The 24,828-nt window shown below is 53.2% G+C and overlaps 1 protein-coding gene across 10 annotated transcripts in view; it reads right to left on the bottom strand.

Annotated features, from left to right (window-relative positions):
* SHANK2 (SH3 and multiple ankyrin repeat domains 2) overlaps positions 1–24,828 on the bottom strand; it is a 433,543-nt gene that overhangs the window by 341,706 nt on the left and 67,009 nt on the right. For 4 of the 10 annotated variants that reach the window (XM_056801160.1, XM_056801150.1, XM_056801154.1 and 1 more), the window contains exons 1-2: positions 17,152–17,688; positions 10,455–10,782 (exon numbers count right to left, since the gene is read on the bottom strand). In XM_056801160.1, the coding sequence (XP_056657138.1) occupies positions 10,455–10,782; positions 17,152–17,188 (365 nt within the window). In that variant the 5' untranslated portion in view covers positions 17,189–17,688. Of the gene's footprint in view, positions 1–10,454; positions 10,783–17,151; positions 17,691–24,828 lie in introns of those variants that run through there. The other 6 variants (XM_056801152.1, XM_056801153.1, XM_056801156.1 and 3 more) reach the window with 4 other exon arrangements.

Genomic DNA, 24,828 nt, shown 5'->3' with positions numbered 1-24,828 from the left:
AGTAAAATATATTTATTAAAGCACTTATTATGGGACAGTTACCTGTGATCCAAAGACATTTCTTGTCCTTAAGAAACTTACATTCTATTAACAGAAAATTCCCTACATAGATATAGACAGATAGAAAGATGGATGGATAGATATAGATAGATAGATAGATAGAGAGAGAGAGAGAGATAGATAGATAGATAGATGGATAGATAGATGATGGATGGATGGATGGATGGATGGATAGATGGATGGATGGATAGATGGATGGATGGATACAGCACAAGGGAAACAGAAAACAAAGAACACTGATGGGAAGGATCAGTGAAGGCTACACAAGAAAGTGTAAGGAGTATTTAGGTGGTTCAGTGAATAGAGAGGCTGGCTTGGAGATGGGAGTTCCTAAGTTCATACTGGTCTCAGATGTGTGGCCTCACCTGTGTGGCCAAGGGCAAGTCACTTAATCCCAAATGTGTAGCCTTTACCTCTCTTATGCTTTGGAACTGATACCTAGTATTGATTCTAAGACAGAAGGTAAGGTTTTTATTTTTAGTGTGAGTTATGATTTGAGGAGGCAACTGCATCCCATGCAGAAGGAGCATGCTATGGAAAACATGGAGGGGAGAAACAAAGTACTGAGTTTGGAGGACAATGGAAAGATATAGACTAGGTTGCACAGTGGAGAGAGCCCTGGGTATACAGCCAGGAAAACTCTTCTTGCCAAGTTCAAATCTGGCCTCAAACACTTAATAACTGTGTGACCTTGGGCAAGTCACTTAACCTTGTTTGCTCATCTGTAAAGAGCTGGAGAAGGAAATGGCAAACCATCCTAGTATCTTTGCCAAGAAAATCCCAAACGAGGTCAAGAAGAATGGACTTGAATGAGAGGACCGAGCAACAAAATGACTTGGCCCATCCAACCATATCTCTAGGGATTCTGACTGCAGGTCTTTGACAGTACATTTATTATATTCCTTTTCAGAATTCCAAGTGCACCATATGAAAAATACTAATTGTTTTATGGGAAAAAAACAGTCTTTCTAAGAAAGTGTTCTGAAGTCCTTCCAAGTGATTGCTCAGTGCTTCCAGGGTCACAGGAAGCTCCTTGGGGGCAAAGAATGCATCCCATGTACATTTGGCTTTCTCCTCCTCTCTTCATCATAGGAAGAGCTCATGGAATCCTGTTAAAATACACTGAAATCTAGGGGTGCAAAGAAAACACCCCAAAGAAGGTCAAGTTCCTATAAGATGAATGAATGAAAGAGCTCCTTGGATTGAAAGGCTCTGGTAAAAACCAATCCCTTCTCCTTTGATGAAGCAGGCTTATTGAAGTAAGACCTAGGCAGGAGAAAGCATCCATGGAGAGAACTATAGGTTCAGCCAAATGGCTGACTTGTTACTACCTAAGTGTGACATGCACCATGTCTTTGCATAGGCTGGTCCCTCTGCCTGGCATGCCTTCTCTCCTCATCTCCACCTTGTGGTATCCCTCAAGGCAATCCCTTCAAGAACCAGCTCAGGCACTGTCTCCTAAAGGGAGCGTTTCCTAGTGGCCCTGGGTATCAGTGCTCTCTCCCTCCTTGGATTATCTGTACTTACTTATGCGACGCTATAATACCTCTGCCCCACAGGCGAGTGTCTCCCTTTTGGCCTTGAATCCCTAGTTCTCAACCCAGAGCCTTAGGCAAAACAGGCATTTAATAGTTATGTTATTTGTGTATATAATATAGTATATAATATATATGCATATAATAACTATGTATATGAACTATGTTACATTGAATGAGCTGTTCCTTATTTTCATTAAAGTTGAAATAATCAAGGTGGGGGAACACAGGTAGGTGTCTCAGAGAGCCAGGACTAAAGATGGGAGGTCCTGGATTGAAATCTGGCCTCAGATACTTCCTGGCTGTGTGACCCTGGGAAAGTCACTTAACTCCTCACTGCCTAGCCTTCATTGCTCTTCTGCCTTGGAACCAAAACTTAGTATTGCTTTTATGAAATAATCAGGAAGCTAGGCACAGTGAGGACTGGTCCTGCTGGGGCCATGGCAGTTCTGGCCCTGGGGCTCCTAGGGACTGGGGAGGACTTGCTCCAGCCCTGCTCAGCAGGTACTTGGGAGGATACAGTGCTGGGGAGTGGAATCTGGGCCTTCCACTTCACACTCAACCCGCCTATTTCTTGGGCCAATGAACAAATGGATAAGACGGGCAGCTCGGGATGGTCAAGCATGACCAGAGCTCCCTTGCACAGTCTGCCATTGCTTGCAGAAAAGAAAGCCTGGGGTGTAGAAAAACACGGACGAGATCTATCTAAAATCTCCATTTGTAGAGGGTGAAAGCTCAGGGACCTGGGCCTTGGGGAACAGAACCCCGTCGTTTCTTCATTTTCTAAGCTCTGCTTTTATGAGAAAGAGGACAAAACATGAAGCACTTTCTAGACCTGGAATATGAGGAGTTTGGGAGGGGAGCTCCTTGAGCCTCTTCCCTTTCCGTACCCAGGAGCATCCTGGGCCTCCGTGTTTGCCCAGGGTAGCCGGGGCTTTGTCACCAAGTCCAGCCATGCTTCCTTCTGATGGTGGTTTGTATTCTGGATGCTTCTCTTTGGGTTGTATTTCCATAACCCTGGGCATGGCAGGAACGGGCTGAATAGCCACTTATGTGTATGAGGCACACGGTGACCCTTCAGTTAATGGGAAATCAAATTCCCCCCCTCAGCTTTTGGGGTTCTGGTTACGTGGCGTCACACTGGACTTCCTCCTGAAAACTGCTATCTTTGAGGCTGTGACTACAATTCCCTTAGCATGAAGACTGTATCATCTTCTCTTCAACTGTTCCAGAACCGAGGAGCACAGTCAGAAAAATAGAGTATTTGGAGTACAGCCAGAAGAGAATCTCTAATTGGGATTGTAATAATAAATAACAATAACGTATAAAGCACTTCAAGGTTAACCAAGCACTTTACCTATATTACCACATTTGATTCTCACAACAACCATAGAAAGCAGGGCTATTATTATTCCCATTTTGTAGATGAGGAGACTGAGGCTGGAAAAGTTTAATTAACTTGCTCAGACAACTAGTAAGTCTCTGCGCCTGGACTGGAACACAAGTTGTTCTGACTCCGGGTCCAACAATCTATCCACTGTGACATGGAATTCTCTAAAAACAGCTAACTGCTAGCTATCATTACTTGGAGGGAAGCAACAACAACAACAAAAAAAACAACTGATAACAGTAATTACAACAAAAAAAACTGATAATAATAATAACTTGTGCTTATGGATTTGCAATGTGCTTTATGTACATTATCTCCTAAAATGGTTTTCCCCACAACCTTCTGAGGTGAGGACTGCATGTATTATCATTTCTGCCACAAAGAAACTGAGGCAGAGCAAAGGCAAATGACTTCCCTAGAGTCACACATATAAATTTTAGTTGCATGACTTCTTATACAATGGGCTAATGTGGTTGGGATTTCACTAGGGCTGGCTCAAACCACCCAGACCTAATGAAATATTCACTTATTCCCTGAAGGAGGAGGAAGGAGCCCTGAGGCGAGCCAGCTAGACTGGAAACTTTAGGTTTGTGGGAAGCCCTATTTCTATCCTGGATTTCTCACCCATTCATGATTTGATTTTCAGAGATGCTCTTGCCCTTCTCTGAATCTGCCCCCACACCCTTTCTCAGCAGATGCCTTCAATTCCTACTTCCCTGAGAAACTGGGGGCTATTCAGGGAGCTCCCTCACTGTCCCTACTCTGTGCCACTGCCCACCCCCTACATTTACAGTCATAGCTTTAAGCCTGACTTCAGGATCTAAGGAAGAAGTGGTCCTTGTCCTTGTCCTTGTCAAGAACAAATCCCTGTTTATACTTTCAAAGACCATCTTCTATCACTTTGTCCTCAACATGTCTTTCTCTTCCCTTTAGTCATTTTCTCTCCCTTCTCTCTCCTTGTCTTTCTTCCTTCTTTCTGTCTCACTTTCTCTCCCCTCCCCCTCTGTCTCCTTCTTCTTCAACTCCCCCTCCTCAAATTTCTCTCCACTCCTCATTTTATCCTCCCTAAAAACATATTTAATCCACAGGGACAGAGATTTAACCAGGGAGGAGCCCTGGGAATTCTTTAGTCTACCATCCCCCATCATTTTTCAGATGAAGCATCAGGGACTTGGGAATTATGTGATTTTCCCAAATGGAACCCGGGTCGCCCCTATCCTATGGTATGTGGGAGGGGGCTTCACCTGACCCTGACCTTACCCTCAAGCTGTGGTCCTATCTCTCCTGCATTCATTGCCAAACTCTGAAGAGCTGTCTGTACTCACTACCTCCTCTCTTCACTAGACCCATTCTATTCCCAGACCTCTCCAGTCTGGCTTCTGACCCCACCATGCCACACATACTTGTCTCCAGCAAATTCAAATGGCCTTCATGACCTTCCCAGTGCTTCTGACAGATATTGTCAGCCATTCTCTTCTCCTTTCCTCCCCTAGACGTGTTCCTTCTACCTCTCTGATCCATCCTTCTCAATACTCTTTGCTGGGTCATCCTAATCCATCTCTAGGTCACTAAAAAATTGGGTCCCTCAGAGCTCGGTCAAGGCTCCTCCTCGTTTCATTCTCTAGACTCTCTGCCCCCTAATCATAGCAATTCCAGAGGACCTAATCATTTCTATAAAGACCATCCATCCATCTATATCCATCCTTCTGCCTATATGTACACATGCACACCCAAAAGCACTGGGGAGTCAAAAACACCTTAGATCCGTCCCTCACTATCCCCTCTGCCTAGACTCTGGTGGTAGCTTCCTAAATGATCTCCCTACTTTCGGGGTCTCCTCTCTCCCATTCATCTACTGTTCTGATGCCTAAACAATCATCCAAAGTTCTTTGTCTGAGTGTCACTCCTCTCTTCAAAATCTTTCTACAGAGAGAAGAAAACCCTCTAATCCTGATGTTTTTAAGGCTCTATACTCTGCTGCCAGCTTTCCTTTCTGGGTACCCTGCCTGGACCAGCCATCTCCCATCACTTGAGGCTCTTGCCTCATTGCTGCCTCTCAGCTTCCTGCCTGAGTCTCACATTCTCCAGATCCTCAAACTACCTTCCGTCCCCTCCTGCATTAGCACCATCTCCTTCCCTAGTCACCTTGTGTCTCTGTATCTGTATGTCAGTTGTCTCCCTTTTGGGTCCCCAGTTGGGCAGGGACTGTTTCATTGGGCATTCCTAGTGTGCCCTGCACAGTGCCTTATACAGGGCAGGTCAATGTTCGGGGAACTGAAATCCCCAATTGTTCCTAATGACTGCTCTCCTGATGCTTCCCTCGAGTCTGCAACGTTGGTGCGCTGGGAGAAGGCTGAGAGATAAGGGCCTGCTAAGTGCTTGGTGGGCCGTTGATTGGGCAGGAAGCACAAGGAACCAGGAGGCATCCCAGAATCCCAGAGCCGGAAAGGACCTCTGAAGACATCCAGTCTGATCTACCCCAGAGCACATCTCTAGTGCAGGGCTACTGAGCAGAGCTCCTCGGGCCATGCCTTAAAGATGCTCAGGACTCCAGTCTCCAGGCCAGTGACTACACTCCTGTCTTCAGGAGAGCTCCACACTAAGGGAATGAGACTCCCGGCAGCAAAAAGCAGGACATCTCAGGATTCCATTTAACCGGAATGTGTTAATGTGGAGGAGGAGAATTCAGTTCCCTGGCGAGCTGAAGGTTTCTGATGCCCTGTTCACAGAGTAGGTCCTTTATGAACATCTGTAGAATTCCCTTGCATTCTGCCCTGTGTCCAGGCAGGGTCATGGAGATCTGAGCCCAATGGGCATGCCAGCTTCTCTGGCAGAGCCGGTCACGTCCTAGAGTGGCCGTTTACTTGGGAAACGTTTCTGGCCTCAGTCCTCGCCCCCTGCGAGGTGAGCTCATGGATTCGGAAGAGCTTTCTGGGACTGCACCGACGCCAACAGCCACCAGGAGCCCGCCGGGCCATTTGGGATGGGACCCCTCCTGGCCTCTGCTCTGGCTTATTCTTTTCACTCCTTCATAAGACGCTTTCCAGCTTCCCAAGTTCACGCGGTGGAAATGGGACGTCTTCTGAGACGTGTTTCAGGGAGAGTCACTCGGAGGCTTGCAAAAGCCAGCGGCCATTCAGGCCACTTCCCAAAGCAAGCCTGGCCAGACGAGAAGCCACGGAGGCATTGTGTGTCCTGGGAGGGCTTAGTAACGGGCTCCGTGAGGCACGTCCGAGGCAGTAAGCGGGCCGCGATCCCATGAAGTCCAGGAGCTCTGCCATGCTCTCAGCGTGTAGACAGCGAGAAAAGGCCCACAGCAGGCAGGAGGAAGGAGAGCGTCCCGCCACAAGCAGGCTTGTGAGGGAGGCCATAAGACTAGAAACGGGGAACAGCAAGCACCAGAGAACGCCATTTGCTGATGGCCCAGAAGGGAAGGGAATTCGGCAGGGAAGAAGCGCATCGCCAAGGAGGGCCGGCATGCCAAGATAAAGCATTCAATGGGGCACCCCCGAAAGTCTGGGGCGCAGCCACCCCGCCCCAGAACAGAGGGCTGCTCGGACGTGTGCGGCGCGTCCCATAAAGCTCACCCTTTGGGAGAAGCAAGCCTGGGAGAAGGAGAGGCAGCAGGAACTCTGGTGAGATGGAAGCACTGTGGAAGCGAAAGAAGAGGACCCCGAAGTCTGGCTCAGCCCGGAGAAGGGGAGTTGGGGGGGCTGGACAGGCCTCAGAGAGAGGCTTGGGGCAAAGGAAAACTCACTCAATTCTTCTCCAGGCTGCCCGCCTTGTGGCTGCTTCCAGGGCGGAGGAGACCTGCAGGCTCCTTCATTGCCCTGGATGACCGGTCCGGACCCAGGCCAGCTGATTCCAAGACCGCCCCCTTCTGTTGTTTTGAAGCCTCTTGTCTTAGAGTGGATGCTGGACCACCGAAGGGCGAGGCAATTGGAGCTCATGACTTGCTCAGGGTCACACCTAGAGGAGTCAATCTAGTTCGAGTCCTGGTTTTTTTAATACTCATTTTCTCTCGGGGAATCAGTACTGTGTGTTGGTTCCAAGGCAGAAGTGCAGTAAAGGCTAGGCAGTGGGAGTAAAGTGACTTGTCCAGGGTCACCCAGCTGAGGAAGTGCCTGAGGCCAGGTTTGAATTCAGGAGCCGCCGTCTCTTGGGCTGGCTCTCCATCCCCTGAGCTGCCCGGGGACCCCTCTAAGTCCCTCCCGGAACGCCCCGTGTGGACGCCTCATCGTGTCCAGGCCGCCTGCTCCGGGGGAGGCTGCCAAGAGGGCCGAGCGAAGGAAGCAGAGCTTTGGCCCGCAGGGGCGGCAGCAGAAGAGACTGCAGGAGATGGTGCAGGGACGAGGGCCAGGCAGGGCCACCATTAAAGCGGCAAGGAGGGGTCAGCCGGGGGGCCACCATCCCCGGGGGATGCACACCTTCCGCCGCGTCCCCTGACCAAGGTCAACTGAGTCACTCTCTGTCGCCCGAGAGCCTGCCTCGAGCCTCTGAAGATGCCAAAGTCTGGGCACTCGCTTCCCAGGCAGGCAGCCGGACCCGCCTCGCACTCGGGCCCTGGGCAGCCTTCGCACTCAACCTCCACCTTAGCGTTTCCTCCTCCCTAAGATCAGGAGGCTGCCAGGCGGCACAGCAGAGAGCAGCAGGCTTGGAGTCGGGAGGAGCCGGATTGAAAGCTGCCCTCACACTTCCCAGCTGGGTGACCCTGGACAAGTCACTTCCCCCCATGGCCCAGCCCTCCCTGCTCTTCTGTCTTGGAGACGATACACAGTATGGACTCTAAGGGGAAAGCAGGGGATTGAAAGCCACAGGAAAACAGCTGAGAAAAGAGCTAGCGCAGACCTTTACCTGAGGAAAACCACCTATGCTGTGGCTCCATCAGAGGGCCAGGAACGGGGCTGGCTTTTTCCCCAGACTGAGAACTTCCTGCCCGCCCTTCCAGGGGGCAGCATGATCCGGACTGGGGGCAGCTCCAAGCCTTCAACGTCTACCGGAGGGTCCAAGCTCACATGGTAACAGCCACTTCCTCTCTGCCGGGGTAGCCTGGGCTCCAGCCTGCCCAGGGCCTTCGGTGAGGAAAGGTCAGTTCTGCCTCATCGGGACGCTTCCAGGGCCACTCTTGGGCCCTGAAGGCCCTCTCCAGCCCCCCTTTCTCTCCCCTCCTCCACTCGTCCTGTCTCCCCCAACTGATGTGAGCTGTTTGAGGACAGCAGCTGCTCAACTGGCCAGCCCTGATGGCTTCAGTGCTTAGTACTATTGCAGACAAGGTCCGAGGGTTGAATAAAGACTCACCCACTCTGCCCATCTATCATCTCTCCTCTCTCTCCCTCTCCCTCTCTCTCTCTGTCTCTCTGTCTGTCTCTGTCTCTCTGTCTGTCTCTGTCTCTGACTCTCTCCCTCTCTCTCTCTGTCTCTCTCTCTGTGTCTCTCTTTCTCTGTCTCTCTCTCTGTGTCTCTCTCTGTCTCTCTCTCCCTCCCTCTCTCTCTGTCTCTCTCTGTGTCTCTCTCTGTGTGTGTCTCTCTCTGTCTCTCTCCCTCTCTGTCTCCCTCCCTCTCTGTCTGTCTTTCTCTCTGCCTCTCTCTCTCTCTCCCTCTCCCTCCCTCCCTCTCTCTGTCTCTCTCTCCCTCCCTCCCTCTCTCTCTCTCTCTCTCTCTCTCTCTCTCTCAGTCTCTCTCTCTCTCTCTCTCTCTCTCTCTCTCTCTCCCTCCCTCTCTCCCTCCCTCTCTCTCCCTCCCTCTCTCTCTCTCTCTCTCTCTCTCTCTCTCCCTCTCTCCCTCCCTCCCTCTCTCTCCCTCTATCTCTCCCCCTCTCTCTCTCTCTCTTTCCCCCCCCCTCTCCCTCTCTCTCTCTCTCTCTCTCTCTCTCTCTCTCCTCCCCTCCTCAGCCCTACCCACATAGGCACTCATAAAACAGGTAATGAGAACAGGAAAACGACTGCCTTGTTCTCCCTCGATCTGCTGCCCTGGCACAAAGCTAAAAGGAAGGAGATAATTGTCCAAAATCTCTCCCAATGCCCCCGAGGCTCCGTTTCTTCCTCAGCACTCTTCAGTGGAGGCTTTGCTAAGAGGCAGGACACACTCCCTTTCGCATCTTATTAAAATTTTGTCTCCAGGAGAGCAGAAATGCCTCCCTTTGGAATTGGCACTATATTGGAAACTAAGGACCCCCAGGGAGTCTCGCTGCCTTTGGGACTGCTGCCACTGAGGTCTACATTGTTCTTAGCCCGCTGGGAATTCCTGGCTGGGTTCCTGGGGCTGAACATCCTTGAGCTAAGAATGAACTCTGCATTTCCCTGGGGTCTCCCGTGGCTCCCTAGCTCTAGGCGGATGAACCGGCCCAGCCAATGGGGAAGGAGACTCTCGTAGTGGTTTTGGCTTCAGTTCTGCTCTGGGACCAAAGAGCATCTTTGCCATTCTGGTCCAAGTCAAGTAAAGCCTTCCCTCCCCGTCCTCCGGGGGAGCTCCTCTGCTGCGGGGTTCCCTGGTGGGGTGCCAGGCTTGGAGCTGGGGGCACAGCCTTGCAGTGGCGGCCCTGATATCTGATGGGGGCATTTTGGTTGGACACCAAATACACACACACGAGGATGCGCCAAGGCGACGAGCACAAGACAGCCTCCTCCTTCTCTGAACCTCCACCGGCCACCCCACTCCCCGGGGCTCAGGGGAACAAGCCCAGCACCCCACTGGACAAGGTGAGGCGGGGTGCTAGGAAGGGGGGGCCGGATCCCCAAGATCAAGGATCAGAGGATTTAGGGCTAAAAGAAAACTGATTTTGGCTGGCTCAGTGGCTCCATTTTACAGAAGAGCCTCAGAAAGACAAATGACTCATCTAAGAGCAAACAGCTAGGACTGAAAACCAGCTCTTGGATTCTCTTTCCCACCATTCTGGCCGGAGCCCCGAACCCTTCCCATTCTGCTCTGGCTCTAGCTCGGGCAGGGAGCCTGAGGGGAGGGCCGAGACTCCTCCCGAAGAGCCTCTGCGGCCCTGCCAGGGGAACAAAAGGTCCTCGTTATGCCAGCCACGTGTGGGACCCAGAAGCAAATGGGAGAGGAGAGCTGAGCCCGGGGTGCAGCTCCCTCGAGCTTCTGCCTCCCACCTAGAGACAACGAATGTCCAGCCTGCACGACTCCGAGGAACGCGGTTCAAATCCCAGCCCTGCTATGCACTGCCTGGGGGACCCTGGGCAGACCCCACCTCTCCCCAGGCCTCAGCATCCCCCTCTGTAAAATGGGAGACTGGAAGAGAGGGTGTCTCAGGTCCCTTCCAGCTCCAACTCCCAAAGTACCCCGAGGAAGCTTCAGCTGCCCTCAGCACACAGGGCTCAAGGCAGCAAAGTGGCCAAATGCATTTACAAAAGGCTTTGGACAAACGGGGCTGCAACAGAGCTGGCTTTGAGCCTGACCTGCGGTCACCCCTCAATTCACTCTGCGAGGCTCGGGGGCCCGCCGCCCGCTGGAGTCACCTGATATGCCGCTGCGGCGGTGGCGGCTGCTGCTGCTGCCTCCTGGCATCCTCCCCAAGGCGGTTCAGCGACGGAGAGCGGCTCCGAGGCCCCGGCGTGTAACTCCCAATGGTTTTCACTGTGCCATTCGGGTTGCCCTGCATCTGCTGCAGGAGCTGTGGGGAAAGGCTGCGGTGGGAAGAGGCCGAGGAGCAGACGGACCAATCGGGGAGGTTGTTCACGTTGAGGTTGTTATCACTGTTGGAGCGCAGCAGGACTCGGGGGGCTGCCAGTGTGCTCGGGGGTCTCCGCCGCCGGTTCGAGTACGTTGGGGCCTCTCGGAATGGCACTGGAAACGGAAGAGAAAAAGGAAAAGAAAACATGGTGAGCAGGCCGTGCTAAAGGAACAATCATATGTTATCCCAAGACTTGGAGTCAGGAAGACCCGAGTTCAAATCCTGCCCTTGACACTAATTAGCTGTGTGGCCTGGGCACAGTATCTTCATTTCACTGGGACTCCGTTTTTTCTCATCTCAGAAATAAGGAGGTTGGACTTGAGGGTCTCTAAGAGGCCTTCAAGCTCTAAACCTAGGATTCTGTTGAAGATGAGTCTCCTTTTCATACTGAAGGAGAAAAAAAAATTAACGCTCCTGTGTCAAAATTCCCATGCACTATGGTTCAACATCCATTTATCCCTCCATCCATCCATCCATCCTTCCATCTATCCATCCATCCATCCATCCATCCATCCATCCATCCATCCATCCTTCCATCCATCCTTCCATCCTTCCTTCCATCCTTCCTTCCATCCATCCATCTATCCATCCATCCATCCATTCATCCTTCCATCCATCCATCCTTCCATCCATCCATCCATCCATCCTTCCTTCCATTCATCCATCCATCCCTCCCTCTATCCATCTCTTCACCTATCCCTCCATCCATCCTTTCATCCATCCTTCCATCCATCCATCCATCTATCCTTCCATCCATCCATCCAGCCCTCTATCCATCTCTTCATTCATCCCTCCATCCATCCTTTCATCCATCCCTCCATCCTTCCATCCATCCCTCCCTCTATCCATCTCTTCATCCATCCCTCCATCCATCCTTTCATCCATCCCTCCATCCTTCCATCTATCCCTCTATCCTTCCATCCATCCAATCCATCTATCCTTTCATCCAGCCCTCCATCCAGCCCTCCATCCAGCCCTCCCTCCCTCCATCCATCCATCCAACGTGCATTCAACAACTACTGGTCAGCTCTAGGGATGCAAAGAATCTTCTCAATGACACACCCCACTAGTAGTCACACCATTCAAAAAAAATTTTTGATTTTATTTAATTGATTAAGAAAACTTTTCCGTGGTTCCATGATTCATGTTCTCTCCCTCCCCTCCTCCTACCCCCTCCCGTAGCCAATGCGCCATTCCACCGGGCTGAAATGTCACACCATTTTTCTTGAAGAACTCTCGGGTGGGGGAAATCTCTTCCTCCTGAGAGAGCAGCCCGCCCCACTTTGGATGAGTTCTTGTTGTTAGGAAGTTCTGCCCTGAGCACACATCAATGTTAGACCCCCTGAGATTCTCCCCCATTGCTCCCACAAGCAGAACGGGTCCAATTTTCCTTCCACAGAACAGTCTTGTACATACTGAAAAGCAGCTATGGTTTTCCTACCTATTCTCGAGTCCCCCATTTTTCTTCCTCTCTTGGTTCCTTCAGATAGTATCCTTTGGGGGCAGTGAGGAGGGCCTTGGATGTGGACTCAGGGTTCAAATCCACGAGAGATCACTTGCTCTCGCTGTGAGCTGAGGCAAGTCATTTCCCCTCTTCCGACCTTGGTTTACTCCTCTGTGAAATGGGGGCGTTGGGCTCTATGACCCCTCACCCGCCTGGTTACCTTCCTCCGGACACTCTCTACTTCAGCAATGTCCTTTGTCAAATGGAGCTGCGCCCCAAACTAGGTCCCATCCTTCGGAGAGGTCATCTAGCCCAAGCCTCCCACTCAAGTGAGGAAACTGAGGCACACAGAATGAAGTGGCCTGAAATCAAGTCCTCCCAGCGAGCCCACTGCGTAATAGCAGCATGAATGTAGAGCAATCTCTTCAGCCTCGACTCCCTCATCTGTAAAATGGGGAGAGTGCTTCTAACACACACACTAACCCTAAATTGCTGAAAGGCGACGATTACCAACGGTAACATGAATGAAGCAGTCGAGGCATTCGGGTAAGCCCAGACCTCCCCCTTGTCTGCCTTTTAGGGAAACGCCCGTCCAGTCCAAGCCCCCTGTTGTGAGGGGCCGAGGGGGAAAGAGGAGTCGTACAGAGCACAAAAACCAATCCTTTGAATGGATTATTTTGGCTTAACATAAAAGTGTGAGCGAAATCCGACCTTTAACCCAGAGTTCTGTTCAAGCCTTTCCCAGTCTCGTCTGGGACACTACATTGGTTTGCCGTCACCTTCTTGAGCTCATTTTGTGGATGAGGAAACGAAGGCAATCAGGGTGAAGTGACTTGCCCAGGGTCACACAGCTAGTGACCAGGTCTGAATTGAGGAAGACGGGCTGGACTCCAGACAGCTCTCTGATCCACAGAGCCGCCAGCTGCCTCTCAGATCTCGAGTTAATACCCTAATTTAAGGTCTGTGGCACGATTTGGGAGGTTAAAGACAGCCGTTGGGGGGTTCTGGAGCCCGTTTCAGAGGAGAAATCCTCCTCTTCCTGGGGACATACTTCTGAAGCGTTTGTTGATTGAACACTCGAGCGCCCTCACCAAAGTCCTTTCCAAGAAAACGATGAGGAAGCGCCCAGGTCTGAGGTTTGGACCATCTTGACAGCTACAAATGTGAGCCCCAATCGGACCAGCACTCCGGGAAGCCCATCTGAGACAGACAAAGGGGAAGCGGCTGCCCGGGGGTCGCACAACTAGCAAGTGTCTGAGGCTAGATTCGAACTTGGGTCATCCCAGGCCCATCCCTCTAGGGTGCCCCATACGCCCAGCTCTCTGCTCATTACTTTTTACATTATCTCTTAGAAACAATCCAGGGAGGTGTGGCTGTTAGCCCCATTCTAGAGGAAATTAGAGCCAGACACAAGTGGGGTGTCTCGCCGGGGTCACCCAGAGAGCGGACCCCGTGCCCAGTGTGTACCCAGCCTGCCGCCCCCCCGCAGGACTTCCTGGATCCCAGGCACAGACAAAGGTCTGGCCGGGACCTTAGAGGTCAGCTAGTTCAACATCCCCATTTGGCAGATGAGAAAACGGAGGCCCAGAGAGGCAAAGCATCGACTGCCCAGGGTCACCCAGGCTGGGCTTCCAGCTCAGCCTTCTGACGCCCAGGCCAGACAGAGCTTGGGCTGCGGGCTCTGCTGCTTTCTTCCCCAGGTCTCGCTTTTATAATCCGTAAAATGGGAAGGTAGGACTGGAGCCTCTTCCAGGTGCTTTTAGCTCTGACTCCAAGGCCCTGTGACGCCACTAGGGCACTGTCGCCGGCCCCTCTGGCTCTGTGTACCAGGAACTCTCCATAAAACTTATATTCCCGACAGATGGGCCTTCAGGTACCCTTTGAAGAATGCCAGTCACGGGGAGCTCACTACTTCCTAAAGTTCTTTTCATAGATGTCCAACGAGCGCCGGCCCTAAGCCGGCAGCAGTGACAGAGCCAGAAATAAGCATCCCCGAGAGGGCAGGTCGGGGAGGGAACTTGGATTTCTCCAACCCCAGGAGGAGCCAAAGCAATTAAGGGAGAAAGCTTTGGAGTGAGCTCCTGTGCTCACGCAGAAGGCCCGCCATTGGTGCTTCCTCCTGGCAGCTTCCTGGACCAGGAAACCAACCCTGGGAGGAAGGCGAGGGAGATGGGGGAGATGGGAGAGTCTGGGAATATGCCGGCACTAATCCCCCAACTTCCCCGCTGGAAGAGGAGGCGCAGGGCTAGCGTGTCCTACACGCGGGCTCCTTTGTTCCTGCCTTTTTCTTCAAAGGGGCCGGAGGGGAACCTGGCTGAGGTCAGGAGCCTCCGGTGTGGAGTGGAGACTCTGCTCAGCCAGGCAGAAGGCTGGCCTGCTCTAAGTTAGATGGACGAGGGAGGGTGAGCTTCCTTGGAGAGCTGATAGCGATGCGTCGAGCATCTGCTTGTGCCAGCACTAATCGCTCCCAACAAGGATGTTGGGGGCACACAGTTCTTACTTGATGAGCAAGTCTTGGGTTCAAGGCTGCCCATCTTCCTTCCGCACCTCGTCACCTTGGCCCTGCCCTGTCCGAGCCATTTAGAAAGCTTGTGCCACCTGGCCTCGGACACCCCTTAACTGGGTGACCCTGGGAAAGTCCCTCGCGCCCCCGTGTGTAGCCCCTCCTGCCCTCGGCCTTAGGACGCACTGAGGGACCTGATTGGAAGGCAGAAGGTAAAAAGTGAGCAGGGAAGAAAACCAGAAATGCCTTCTGGCTCCCCCCTCTGCCCGGAGGCCCAGGCCTGCTGGTTCAAGGCTCCCGAAGGAGAAGGACCTTTGGCGCTGCTGGCCCGGCCCCCCGTCTTGGGGGAAGGAGCCAACGGCTGAGAAGGGCACTCGGCGGCCCACCATCTGCAGCCTGGATGCGAAGCCGGCGCCTGAGAGGGCCCCTCAGCACTCCCTTTGCTAGCGCACACTTCGGCGAGCCAGAAAGGGCAGATCAGCGCCTGGAAGGAGAGCGAAACACAAAAGGCACCGACGCCTCCCAGGGAATTCTGCTCCACACCGAGCTTTGATTAAATACAGCCAGTAAGTACTGGAAGATGGCACACCAGGGAGGTAACAGGCTCCGCCATCGGCAACGGCTCCATCTCCTCTCCCACCCAGCTCATCTGCTCACTGCGCTGGGGGAAGCAAGGGGGGCTCTCGGGATCTGCACACGAGCTCCGACTCTCCCGGGCAGGTTCCCAAAGCCAAACCCGGACAAGGGCCAGGAGCCTGCTCAGGGGCCCCCAGGAGAGGCAGGGGCCAGGAAGCTTCTCAGGCCCCTCAGAGACCCTCGAAGGAGAGATGCACCCCGAAGGCATCCACAGGATGTCTGTGGAAGCCAGAAGCCAAAGGTCTTGAGATGTTACAAAAGCTTGGCCAAAGGGGCCTCCGGCTGTGCCCTGGTGGTGCCAGGGGCTGGGGCAAGAGGGAGAAAGGCGGCAGGGACGAGCGCTGCTGGAACTGCAGTTTACAGAGGAATAAACCCGAGTCTCCCGGCTTTGTCATCTTAATAGGTGACAAAAAACGTGGAGCGTCCCAGGATGCTGTTCATCCTGCCAGGAGAATGGGCTGAGTGCTAGAACCCTGACGCTTTGGCCTCTGAGCCCCCCCCCCCCAGGCTTTGGGGGAAAGTAAGCAGGGGGGAGGTGCTGCCCTGGCCGGGATCATTCCCCTGAGTTGGTGCTTATCTGCCAGCCTTTGTGACAGCACGTGGCACTGATGTCCTTGTGAAAGACAGATGACAATTGGGGGAGGGAAATCATGTCCCCCAAAGGCAACTCTATGGCAAGCAGGAGCTCGGAGAGTTGGGCTCAGAACCGGCTGGGTTCCAGGTCCCTCCAGGTTCTGGGCAACTCCATGAGGCTGGGCAGGTCTGAGGCTGTTTCCTCATTCCTAGGGCGATGAGGGTGGCCCCATTACAAACAAATGCCTGTGGGCAGAGCTGCCAGCAACTGAATCTGCCTTTCTATTCCCCGAGTGGCACAGCAGCAAAGGGGGAGGATCGGGCCACTGGATGCCCTTGGTCAAGTCCCTTGAAGTCCCCAACCTCCCGGTCCTCCTCCTCCTCCGCGAACCGCTAAGCCCGCCGTGGTCCCTGGCTCTAAATGTGGCGGCCATGTGGCATCTCTCCCGGGAAGCCCCGGGGCCAAACTGGCTTTCAGTAAAAGCAGAGGAAGCAGCCCCGGAATCCAAGAGCTCCCCTCCCCGCCCCCCAGACCCCAGGTGGGGAAGGGATTAGAGTCTCCCCCAGCACAGAGAGCGTACTTCTGCGCCCCCGCCCCCAGCCTAGGGAGTCTGGGAAATGGAGCCCCTCAGGATGCTGGAGACACCATGGCCAGATCCCGGCCCCTCGGCTTGCTTCCTGCCTGCTTGCCTTTTCTCTTCGCTCAGCCAGCCAAGAGCATCTTCCCAAACTAACTCGCTGCCTCCCCCAGAAAGGCAAGGTGCCCCAGGCGGATCTGGGGGCAAACCGAGGCTGCAGCCCCCTTTCCCGGCCCCATTAAGGTTCCACCCAACTGTCCCCCCTTCTTTTCTTCCCAGCGGCGGTCTGCAAAGTGTCAGTGGGCGGATATTTTCTTAGCTCCGTCTTACAGCAGTTATTTATATTCCTTCCACAATAAAAATCTCCCAAGGTAGGATGGCGGCACGTGTGGACCCCCGAGGCAGCCCGCTGGGGGGGGGGGTGCCCGAGGGCCAAAGAGCCTGCCCCGCCCCGCCCCCGCAGCTCCAGCCATTCCACCCAGCAGTTGGGATTTTCCAAGTTCTTGGCCAAGTCCTCAGCCGCCCTGTGAGGGAGCCCGGTGGCTGGCGGGATCTCCTGGGATGGCACGCAAGAGTCCTGGGGAGCCCTTCTTTGACAGGCGGGTTCTGGGCTCCGGGAAGGGGAGCCAAGGGCTAGCCGGCCGCTACTTTTCTAAGGTGTGGAGGCTGATGCTCCCCCGCCCCCCACACAAAGGGCTCGAAGCCCGGCCCTCCCCGCCCCCAGCCCCAGCCGTCCGAGCCTCCTTACCTTCCTTCTTTGTCAGGGCGCTTAACAAAGACTTCATGCTTCCCCCTTACTTTAGAAGGCGTCCTGGCGTGACAAAACCCACCCGGCGGGCGCCGCCGGGAGACGAGAGGGGGCAGCCCAGCTCCTCAGGGGGGTTCCTGCCTGCACCCTGCCGCAGGCAGCGGGGTTCTGGGCTCGGTGCAGTCTGGAGCCTGGCCGGGCGCAGCAGCCCCAGCGCTCTGGCGACAAAGCCCACCCCATATTCCGTGTGTCTGTCAGCTGGGAGCCCGCCGTGCCGTGCCGGGCGGAGACTGGGGCTGCTCTCAAATCTGGCTGTCTTTCACCGTCCCGGTCATGTGAGCTCCGCCGCCGCGCCGCCGGGAGGCTAGACCCGAGCGAGGAGCGAGGAGCGAGCCTGCTTTGGCAGGACTCCCGGGAGGAGCAGGCAAGCCCGAGCGCCCCCGGGAAGCGTCTTCGCCTCCCACGGCCGGAGGAAGGGCAGGGAACTTCTCCTGAACTGCGGCTCCACAGCCAGGCAGCCAGCGAGCTGGGCTTTTCTTTAAATGAAAGAAAGAGCAGCCGCGGGGGTGGGGGCGGGGCGGCGGGGGGGGGGGGGGGGGAGGGAGCTCACTGCTTCAGAGCTCCTGAACCAGTGGGGGGGGGGGGGAGCCGAGAGGGCTGGAAGAAAGCGCGGAAACCTGGGGTCCGCCTGCCCGAGACCCGAGTTGGGGAAGGGCTCAGCCCCAGGGCGGGTCTCGGGGGCGGGGGTTACCCGGCCTGCTGGCCGGCCGCACCTTCAGGCCTTTTTGTTCCCTTTTCAGAGAGCTTTCAGAAAGCGCTGCGAGTCTCTGCCAGGAGCGAAGAAATGAACAGCTCCGCTCTGGGCTGGAGGGAAAGAAACCAGAAGAGGCGAAGGACGTGAGCGTGGAAGGTCCGCCCGGCCGGCAGCCAGGAAGTAGGATTCGAACCCCGCGCCTGCCCCAGGCTCTCCGTCCAACGAGCCCAGCTTCCCTGTGGGGGACGCCACTGGGCTGGAAGCACTAAGCCTAAAGCCGGCGAGGTCCTGGTCTCAGCAGCCGGAATAGAAGGTGCATCTCTGGGTTGCCAAGAGAACAACCGGGAAAGACGTTTCACGTGAGAAGGGGAGGCAACTGCCATGGAGGGTTCCCTTCCACATGGCTGCCACACTATGTGGCAAAGCGAGCTGGGCGGGAAAAGGAGGAGTTTGGGACTTCTGTGGCACCCACCAAGTGCCTCCAAGGGTCAGTGGATGGCCACGAAAGTCCAGTGTGGACTCTCCCCTGACCAGCCACAGAGGAAGGTGCTGCCAGCCCCGAACTGCCCTTCAGCCTCCAGTCAGTTGTCTCCTCCGTCTGCAGGGCACTCCCTTCCCCCTCTGGTCTTAGTTGTGCCGTGGCCCCCCTCCCAGGCCTTACATTGCCACACGTGTCCTGTGGCTTCTGCACTCAGTGACGGCAGTTCCTCAGCCTATACTAAAAACCTGCTGAACCACCCTGGAGGAGACCTTTCACAGGACACAAGTAGGCGCAATCACAAAGACGCATTGGACCTACAGCATCAGGAAGGGCAGCCCAGACAGCCTCAGGCTTGGAGATGGGAGATCCCTGGCTCAAAGGTGGCCTTGGATACCGCCCGGTGGGGTGACCTTGGGCAAGTCACTTAACTCCAAATGCCCAGCCCTGACCATTCTTCTGCCTTGGAACTCTAACTCCGTATGGAGTCTAAGACCTAAAGAAGGCACGGGTGGGCGGGTGGGTGGGCTGAGCTACAATTGGGGAGGCAGGAAGGAGTCCATGCCAGGCATGAGCATAGGATTCAAGTGCCTTCCATGCTTTTCCTTCCCTTGAAATGAGTTTGACTTCCACTGGCTCTGTGCTCTGGGGAAGCACCAATGGAGAGGCTATTCCATGTTTACAATATACATCTGTAATCAATGCTGTCTTGGTTCCAAGGAAGAAGAGCAGTGAGGGCTAGGCAATGGGAGTCAAGTGACTTGTCCAGGGTCACACAGATAGGAAGTGCCTTTAAACCAGAACCTTCCCTCTCTGTCAACTGGCTATCAACCTGCTGAGCCCCCAAACCGTCCCTGAGAGGACATATTTTTAAAGGAACTTTACAAGGCTCTTCTGGGAAACTTTACGAGCCACTTTGGCACCCATGAAGAAGCTGCTATTGAAGCTAATTTAATTCCTTAAGTCCAAAGCATATACCAAAGGCAATCCACCCACGGGGTCTCTTTGGTATGGATGGAGGTTGGCTATGAAGATTAAAGCCAGAAGGGGCCTTAGATCATCTCATTTAACATTCTGAATTTTACAAATAGGGAAAGTAAGTCCTAGAGCCGTGTTGGCAAACCTAGGGCACAAGGGCCTCCGGGTGTCAGAGAGGGCTGCTCCGTCCCCCTCTCCATAGCACCCGAGGACACTTTTCACTTGCCCGCCCCTCTGCCTAGCAGCCCAATGTGAGCACTTCTTCCCTCCCCTGTCTGGGTTAATGCGGGAGGCTCACAGGCAACTTGAGGGTATAATTTGGGCACACAATCTCTAAAAGGTTTGCCAATACTGTCCTAGAGAATGGGAAGCATGGTAGTCCAGTGGATAGTGCTGAGCCTGAAGTCAGGCAGGCCCATCTTCTCGAGTTCAAATCTGGCCTCAGACACTATCTTTGTGACCCTGGGCAAGTCACTTGACCTTGTTTGCCTCAGTTCCCTCAAGTGTAAGTGAGTTGATGAAGGAAATGCCAAACCACTCTGGTAGCTCTGTAAGAATTGGGCAGCAACTCGAAATGCCCCAACAACAAAGTCCCAGAGAGAGGCAACGGCTCCATCCGAGGCAGAGCCAAGACTTGAACTGAGGACTCTGAGCTTGCATCCCAGGGCATTTCCCACCGTGCCGTACCACACCACAGCTCTTCATCTCTGTCCAATGCTCACAGAGCCTTTTGGGTCCTTTGGCTCTTCTGATGCTCACAGGGGCCCTGCAGAAGCAGCAGCCATTCCTGAGAAGGCCGACATTTCCTATCAGAGCCTCAGAGCTCCCAATTTCCCCTCTACTATGTTGTTATCCAAACAGAGGAAGACAGATGGGGGGCGGCGCAGAATGGCATCTGGACCCATCCCCCTTCACACGATCTCCCTCCTTTAATATCCACAGTCTTCTTGGGCTCCAGGCACATGATAGGTGGCTCGACAGAGAGAGCTCTGGGATTGGAGTCAGGAAGACCCGAGTTCAGATCTGGCTTTGGACTCTTACTAGCTGGGTAACCCTGGGCCAGTCACTTAACCTCTGTCTGCCCCCGTAAGCACCTACTTAGCGTGGTGCTTGTGAGGATCTGGGCACAGTGTGGGCCTCTGGGAATTGCTTGTTCCCTTCCCCTTCATAAATGGCTTCCGAAGCGGTGCCGGGGCCATGAAGGGTGCGCCTCGGCCCTTCCTGCTCCCTCCTCAGCGTGGCTTCGCTGAGCCTTACCTTTAGAGAAAAAGAACCCTGAAGTGCCTGGCGCTTTATTAAGAAACTGCCACTCAGGGCTGCTTCTGTGTGTGTTTCTATTTTAAACCGCTCGCTGCAAAGTGACAGACAGCTGGGCCGAGCCACGCCAAATTGCTCATAATTCCCTGAAACACAGCGTCTTCCGGGCTGACATCTGCCTTAACCTGGTCTCTCCTTTGGAGGCGGACGTGGCAGGGAGGGCACGGGGCCATGAGCTGGTCCGCTCAAGGGTCTGACTGAGGCGGTAGAACAGACCGAGCGAGGGCCCTTCCTCCTAGCCTCCTGGGCAGCCTTGTCCCCATCGAGGCTTGCCTCTGTGCTCCTGTCTGTCGAGCCTTCTCAGAATGGTCCTTTACAGGGCTTGAACTCAGCCCTAGGGCCCAGAACCTCATTATTTTCACCAACGACTCCCAGGGTCAGGCTTGAACTTCACATCTTTAAAGCGAGAATGGACCTGGGAAACCATTTTCTTCATTTCACAGATGAAGAAATTGAGTCCCAAAAGGAAGTGACTCACTAAGTGGCCCATGAGTCTGGATTTGAACCCAGGTTCTTCGACTACAAACCCATGTTCTTTCCCCCACATTATGTCTCACTTTTGCAGTAGGCCATTTACATCCCTTTCACGTCCGTCCTTCCTACTCTCCTCATCCATCTGACGCTCGGGGCTAGCTCAGACCTTGTCTGTTTCTGTTGTCGTTGTGTATCAGGTTTCCTTCAAAGTCCTTTCTATTTTTTCCAATGCTCTGAATTTCCAACAGAAGCGAATCCCAACGGGGAGGATGGCTGTGCTTGGGGGAGGCGGGTGGTGAGGAAAGAAGCTGGGATTGCTCTAATAAAGGCTGAATCCAAGAATTTTGCTAGGCAGGATATGAGAGGATCCCAAAGTGCCTCATCAGATATTCTTAAGGAGATAAAAACAACAAGAACAGCTCAATAAGCAAATGAAGGCCTTCCAGTCAAACACAAGGGCCTTACCCCAAAGGACTATCTATCACAACCCCCAGAAGTTTAGGCCCCACTTCTCGGCATGTCCTTGAATGTGAAATAGGGGATGGATTCTCATAGTAAGGAGAAATCTGGTATCAAATCCCACCACAGACATTGACTAGCAGCTCAGCAATCATTAATTACTAAGTCATTTAACTTCTCCGAATCTCAGTTTTTCAATCTGTAAAACGGAACTAACATTGGTACTTACTAACTACTTCACAGAGATGTTGTGAGGACCAAACAAGATAGTATACAGTGGTTTGAGAACCACGATAGGGGAATGGCTGAACAGACTGTGGTATCTGATGGTGACAGAATACTCTTGTCCTGAAAGAAATGATGAACTGGAGGGACTCTATGTGAACTGGGATGACCTCCAGGAAGTGATGCAGGGTGAAAGGAGCAGAACCAGGAGAACATTGTACACAGAGGCTGATACATTGTAGCACAACCAAATGAAACTGACTTTGTTACTAGCAGTAATGCAATGATCCAGGACAATCCAGAGCAGTTTATGAGAAAGAATGTATCCACATCCCGAGAAAGAACTGTGGGAGCAGAAACGCAGAAGAAAAACATAGGATCGATCATTTGATTTGATGGGAATATGGTTAGAGTTTTGGCATTAAAAGATCATTCTACTGCAATTATGAATAACATGCAAATAAGTTTTGAACAATGATAAATATATAACTCAGTGGAACTGCTTGTCAGCTCTGGGAAGAGTGGGGATCATGAATCATGTAACCATGGGAAAATATTCTAAGTTTTTTAAAAAGGAAAAAAAAGAAATTAAATGGGGGGTGCAGCTAGGTGGCTGAATAGATTGAGAGCCAGCTCTAAAGATGTGAGGTCTTGGGTTCAAATCTGGTCTCAGATACTTCTAGCTGTGTGACCCTGGGTAAGTCAGTAACCTCAATTGCCTAGTCTTTACCACTCTTTTTCATTTCAAGATGGAAGGCAAGGCGTTAAAAAATTAAATGGGGATTTCTAGGGCATTTTATAGAAGCCACAGATGACATGCAAAGGCAGCAGACAACATAGAATAAGTTTAGAAATTCAGATAGAAATGCATAAAATATATGTATACTATTATATAATATCAACCTATTTTGCTATTATAAGTGGACACAATTTCTTTTTAAAGTTGAAACAAGTAAAAAATTAAAAGGTATCTAAACGAATATGAAAACCAGAACCGGCCCCCCCAAAGGCCAGAAATGCAGATATCTCCAAATGTTTAGGCATGCATGAATGCATATCAGTTACTGCAAATACTCCAGAAAAGGAAGAGGGAAGTCGGGCCTCTGCTCTCGGATGAGTGGAGAGCCCAGAAATCTGTGGATTTTCCAGATCCGAAGGGCCTGTGATGGGGAAGAGATGCCTGTAGTGGCCAAGTCTGAGCGATGGCAGTCAACATCCATTTACTAGTCATTAAAGGCTTTGTTGCTTACTAAGGGCTCCCTATTGGGTGCCAGTTTCCGTGCTAAGGGTTGGAGGCGCCAAGATCATACATCCTAGGAGAAGGAGGTGACGCAAATACACACGGAACATATCCAGAGGAGATGGGCACTGTACGAGGAAAGCCTTCGCAGCTGGGGAGCTTAGGAAAGGGCTCTTGAAGAGGTGGGAATTCCAACTGTCTTCAAGAAAGGCCAAGAGGCTAAAGAGTCGGGGAAGAGGCAGAAATTCCAGGAATGGAGGACCCCCAGCCTAGCGGCAAAGAGATAGAAGACGGAACCTCTTATTTGAGGAATCGCGAGGAGGCCAATACAAGTGGGAGGGGAGGGGAGGGGAGGGGAGGGGAGTATAAGCAGACTGGAAAAGCAGGAAGGGGCCAGCCTTTTAATACCCAAGAAAGGAAGTTAAATTGGCCCCTTGAGTTAATATGGAGCCACTGGAGCTTACTGCTACTGAAATCACTGGGCGGGCGGGCGGGCGGGCAGAAAGGCTTCGCCGAGGCTCCACGTGAGACAGGGCAGTTGGACTGTGGACTTCTGGGTCCAGAGTCACTGCTGCCCAATTTAGATATTATTGAAAATCCCAGCTGGGTCCCATGACTTGATGCTCTGCTAGAGCCCTCTGTCTCGGCATCCTGGAACTCGGGTGCCAAAGTGCAATAGCTAAGTCATCTCTGTGGTGGAGAAAACCTGGCTAAGTACGAATCCAACTCCGATTCAGGACGCCGCGTGGCTTAAGGGAAAGAACAGTGGAGAAGAAGAGTGTGTCGGGGATCCAGCACGGAGAACTCCAAGTCTTTGGGCACGTTGCTCTTATCTCTCAGCCTCAGCTTCCCCGCCAGGAAAATGAGGTTTGTGGCGCTTGTGATCCATAGCACGCTTCATTCGGATCCGAGCTGGGGCTGGAGGCAGCTTGGAGAGGGGACCACTCGGGGAGATAAGAAGCCATCGACTCCATCTGTCTGAAGGGAAGGATTAGCCGTGCTCCGCTTGGTCCCAGAGGGCACAACAAAGAGACAGATAGAGGTGGAAGCCACAACTTAGCTGGATGGGAGGAAAAACTGGGAGCCCTTTGGAGCTGCCCAGAACTGGAAGGAGGGTTCGAGCTGAGGCCGGACAGCTCCTGGAAGGAAGCGGGGAAGGGAAGGCCTGCAGCTCTGACCCACCACGGCTTGGCATCCTTGCTAAGCCGCCTATTTACCGAGCCTGTTGCCAACTGCCTGACAACCAGCTGAAAATAATTTTATTCCTTATATTTAAAAAAGCACTTCACACATCAGAACGTTTTCGACACTGTGAAGTCCTGGCAGGAAGGCCTGGGTGGAACAGGTGCTAGAAACATGCCTGGCAGGCTGCCTGCGATGCTGATGGGGAAGAAGAAAGCATCTCTGCTTAGTATTTCTGTTAAGCCGCTGACTTCCCTTCCTTATGCCTGGGCTTCTTGTCGAGGGCTGCCTGGGAAGGGGTCCTCGTTCCGACTGAGGAGGAGAATGGCGACCTCCTCCAGGCCTGCAGCCCCATCGGCGTCCCCACTCACCTGGCCAGTCCTGCTACGTTTCAGCGGGCATCACTTAAGGCTTATCGTCCGAGCTCCCGACACGACGGGCCGCTGCTCCGGCTTGTCTTGCTGGTTCTCACCTCCACGCGTTTGTCCATCCCCATGTCGAGAGCACACCTGTCCTCCATGGCTCTGCCCCCAGGAAACCGTCAGCCAAGGCGCACAGAGCCCAATTGCG

Source organism: Monodelphis domestica, chromosome 6, assembly GCF_027887165.1.
Source record: "Monodelphis domestica isolate mMonDom1 chromosome 6, mMonDom1.pri, whole genome shotgun sequence".
NCBI classification, from domain to species: Eukaryota; Metazoa; Chordata; class Mammalia; order Didelphimorphia; family Didelphidae; genus Monodelphis; species Monodelphis domestica.
Note: the sequence above shows the minus strand (reverse complement) of the source record. Positions and strands in the feature narration are given on the sequence as shown.